This window comes from Solanum lycopersicum, chromosome 10 (assembly GCF_036512215.1).
Source record: "Solanum lycopersicum chromosome 10, SLM_r2.1".
NCBI classification, from domain to species: Eukaryota; Viridiplantae; Streptophyta; class Magnoliopsida; order Solanales; family Solanaceae; genus Solanum; species Solanum lycopersicum.
Window position 1 is genome coordinate 59,234,705 of NC_090809.1, and position 3,347 is coordinate 59,238,051.

General features: G+C 29.9%; 1 protein-coding gene across 1 annotated transcript; it reads left to right on the forward strand.

Moving 5' to 3' along the window:
• The first annotated feature begins 1,600 nt into the window (after window positions 1–1,600).
• On the forward strand, window positions 1,601–2,433 carry LOC101248734 (3'-5' exonuclease-like). The gene has a single exon (XM_004249675.4). The coding sequence runs from the start codon at window positions 1,603–1,605 to the stop codon at window positions 2,218–2,220; it is 618 nt and encodes a 205-aa protein (XP_004249723.1). The 5' UTR covers window positions 1,601–1,602; the 3' UTR covers window positions 2,221–2,433.
• The last annotated feature ends 914 nt before the right edge of the window (window positions 2,434–3,347 follow it).

Consider the following 3,347-nt stretch of genomic DNA (forward strand, 5'->3'; position numbering starts at 1 on the left):
AATACCCCACTACTTGTTTCAAGGTTCTCTCTTTTAACCCCCAAGTAATTAAATTATTAACATTAAACCACTAACTTTATGATTATAAGCAGGAATAGTCCAAAACGCCCCTTAAAATATTTAACAGAAATCCGACCCAGTCAGGGTCACGCAGCCTGTGACGTTCCGTCACAACTGTGACGGTCCGTCCTGCACGTCCGTCACAAGGTTCAGAGAGTTAATTCTGCGGAAGGATTTGTGACGGTCCGTCGGGCCCTCAACGGTCCGTCCTGCCATTTCGTCGTGAAGTTCAGAGAGTCGATCTCAGTACCCAAATTTCTAAATTCTAAGTGTTTTGGAACGAGACACCCTCGACGGTCCGTCGTGCCCATGACGGTCCGTCGTGGGATCCGTCGACCCAGACAGTGATTTTCAGAAATTAACTCTGCTGCTCCAAACGACTAAACAGGTCGTTACAATTATGATCAATTAATCATTATGTATTGTATTGTATTTTATCTTGTCTTTATATTATTATGCTATGTATTGTATTTTTATCTTGTCTTTAAATTATTATGTTATGCATTGTATTTTTATCTTGTATTTAAATTATTATGTTATGTATTGTATTGTTGTCTAGTATTTAAATTATCATATCATGTATTGTATTTTAAAATTAAAATTTTCATCTTGCGATTTTAATATTTTGTTTTCTTTAAAATGAAAATATATAATAAAATTTTATTTTATTATTGATGAAAAATAGAATAAAAATAAAAATACTATTAAATTTGAAATTGAAGTAGTATAGTGTAAAAAATATTTCTTAAAATATTATATTACATTTAAAAAAGAATTATGAATATTGGATATTTAATTAATGGAATTATACATAAAATAATATGTTAATTAAAAAGTAATAGAAATAATAATATAATAATAAAAAAGTGAAACAGAGAGTGTGAATAGTAGTTCTCCAAATTTGGAGAATCACTATTCAGTTCTATATAAATAGAGAATAGAGGGTAATTAAGAGGTAGGTTAGAGTGCCCATTCTCTATTTTTTACCCTCAAAATATAGAGAATGGAGGGTAAAATAAAAGTGGATTAGAGATGACTGAAGGATTATTTTTCCTTGTAATATATGAGTGTAAATATGGAAGAAGTGAGACTTGCGCTTTTCATTGTTAACTCGCGCTTTAGTTGCATCGTTAAATTTTTATGCGTTTTTCACCTTTGATATCACTATAAACCATCCTTCATTCTTTTTTACACAATTATTATCTATATACAAGACAAATTACAACTAAATCTCGATAAAAATGTGTAAAGTAAGATTGTTAGATAAACACTTGAATTTTTAGGAATTCTCATGTCCTAAATAAGTTTGATTTCCCAATCTGATAAACAAAAAATAGTTTGTATTTGTATTTGATAATAATTACCAAAAAAATGTAACTTTCCATCTAGGAGTACTTAATTAATACATATTGAATTTATATCAACTTCTTATGGAAAAGGGAAAATTTTTTATACAAGTTATTTTCCTAGTTGGAAACGTAATACTTTACCCTATAAATTCACATTACAATTAAACTTTTGTTATAAAAAAAAAATAAAATCATGGCGTTCCCCATTGAAGTTGAAGACAATCGTTATAAACTCTATGATGTGTTTTTTTTTAGTGACCGAATCTTAACGACAGTGACTTCAAATCCAGACGTAGTAACTAACTGGATCAGTGGAATCGAGTATGTCCATCGAAGTCGTCTCAATCGACTCATAGTAGGCCTCGATGTAGAATGGAGACCTAATTTCACTAGGCACCAAAACAACCCTGTTGCAACTCTACAACTTTGTGTTGGTCGTCGTGGCCTCATATTTCAAGTAATTTATTGTGAATATATACCTGAATCGCTGAAGGAGTTTTTGTTGAATCCTCGTTATGCCTTTGTTGGTGTTGGAATTGCTAACGATATTGAGAAGCTAGAGGAAGACTATACGTTACGCGTAAATAATAGCGTTGATCTGAGGGAATTGGCTGATTGTAGTTTGAGGAATGCTGGATTGAAGAGGCTTTGTCAAGCTGTTTTAGGAAAAGAGATGGAAAAACCTAAGCATGTTGCTATTGGGAGATGGGATAATGAGTGTCTTGATAATGATCAAGTGCAATATGCTTGTGTTGATGCTTTTGTATCGTTTGAGATTGGTAGGTGCATGATTGCTACTGCATATTCATGATTGTTTCTAAAAGTCTTTTTTTTTTTTTCTTTTTCGAATATGAATTTAATTAGACTATTTTGTGTTTTTGATTTGTTACCTTGCCCTTCTAATTTTGGTTTCTTGCATGATATAATTAAGTCTTTGTACTATTTTTCTTGCAATGTTGCCCTTGTGAAACATTAGAACATGCTTATATAGTTAAAGTTAATTATAATCTACTTTATTGATATACTTTTAGTTAGTCTATAGTTTTCAATTTTATATATTTTATTTTAAATTTGTGCTTGTAAAATTTTGTAAATCTTATATAATATATATATATATATATATATATATATATATATATATATATATATATATATATATATATATATATATATAATCTACTTTGTTAATATATTTTTAGTTAGTTTATAGTTTTCAAAATTTATATATTTTATTTCAAATTTGGGCTTGTAATTATTTTATTTTGTATTAAGATCCGAAGCTACAATTATATTGTTATATGTACTTTTTCAAATTCAAAATTAACAATTTACTTTGTAAATATTTTTTGTATTCAATTTGTCTCTTAGCCTTTAATCTTATTAATTTAACATAATGAACCAACTAAAACTGAGACCGAAAAAATATTCAGTTTCCCTATTAGCCTTTAATCTTACAATGCTTATTAGAATCTCTGAAAATGTTGTGAATCATGGCAGTAACTTCATCTTCTTTAATGGGCTTCAAGTCTCTTTGGAGTAAAAAGTTCAAGATTACAAACTTTTCTTACTTTTACATAATGAGGCCCATAATCAGCCCATATCAAATCCATCCCAATTTTACTCACATTATCAAGAGGTTTTGTTCTAAACCTATTGGCCAAATTTTGGTCATTTTCTTTAAGAACTTCTTTAGCAAGTTCCGCATTATTCACCACCACGTTTAGTTGTGATCCGAGGTAAAAAGAAAAGATGGGACTGGGCCCATTCAGCAAAGCATCGAAACCTCATTGGCGTTATGTTTAAAAGGTTTCCAATAATTGACCACAATCAAAGACCTGGAGGTAGCTTGACCGTTAGTTGTGGAGTTTGTAACATAAAAAGATGATAAATATCGATAGAGAGAGTACTAAAGGAAAAGCCATTATGGGAAATAAATGA

Excerpts from the sequence above, each read along its gene's own strand:
- LOC101248734 (XM_004249675.4), top strand. The coding sequence starts at position 1,603 with ATGGCGTTCCCCATTGAAGTTGAAGACAATCGTTATAAACTCTATGAT.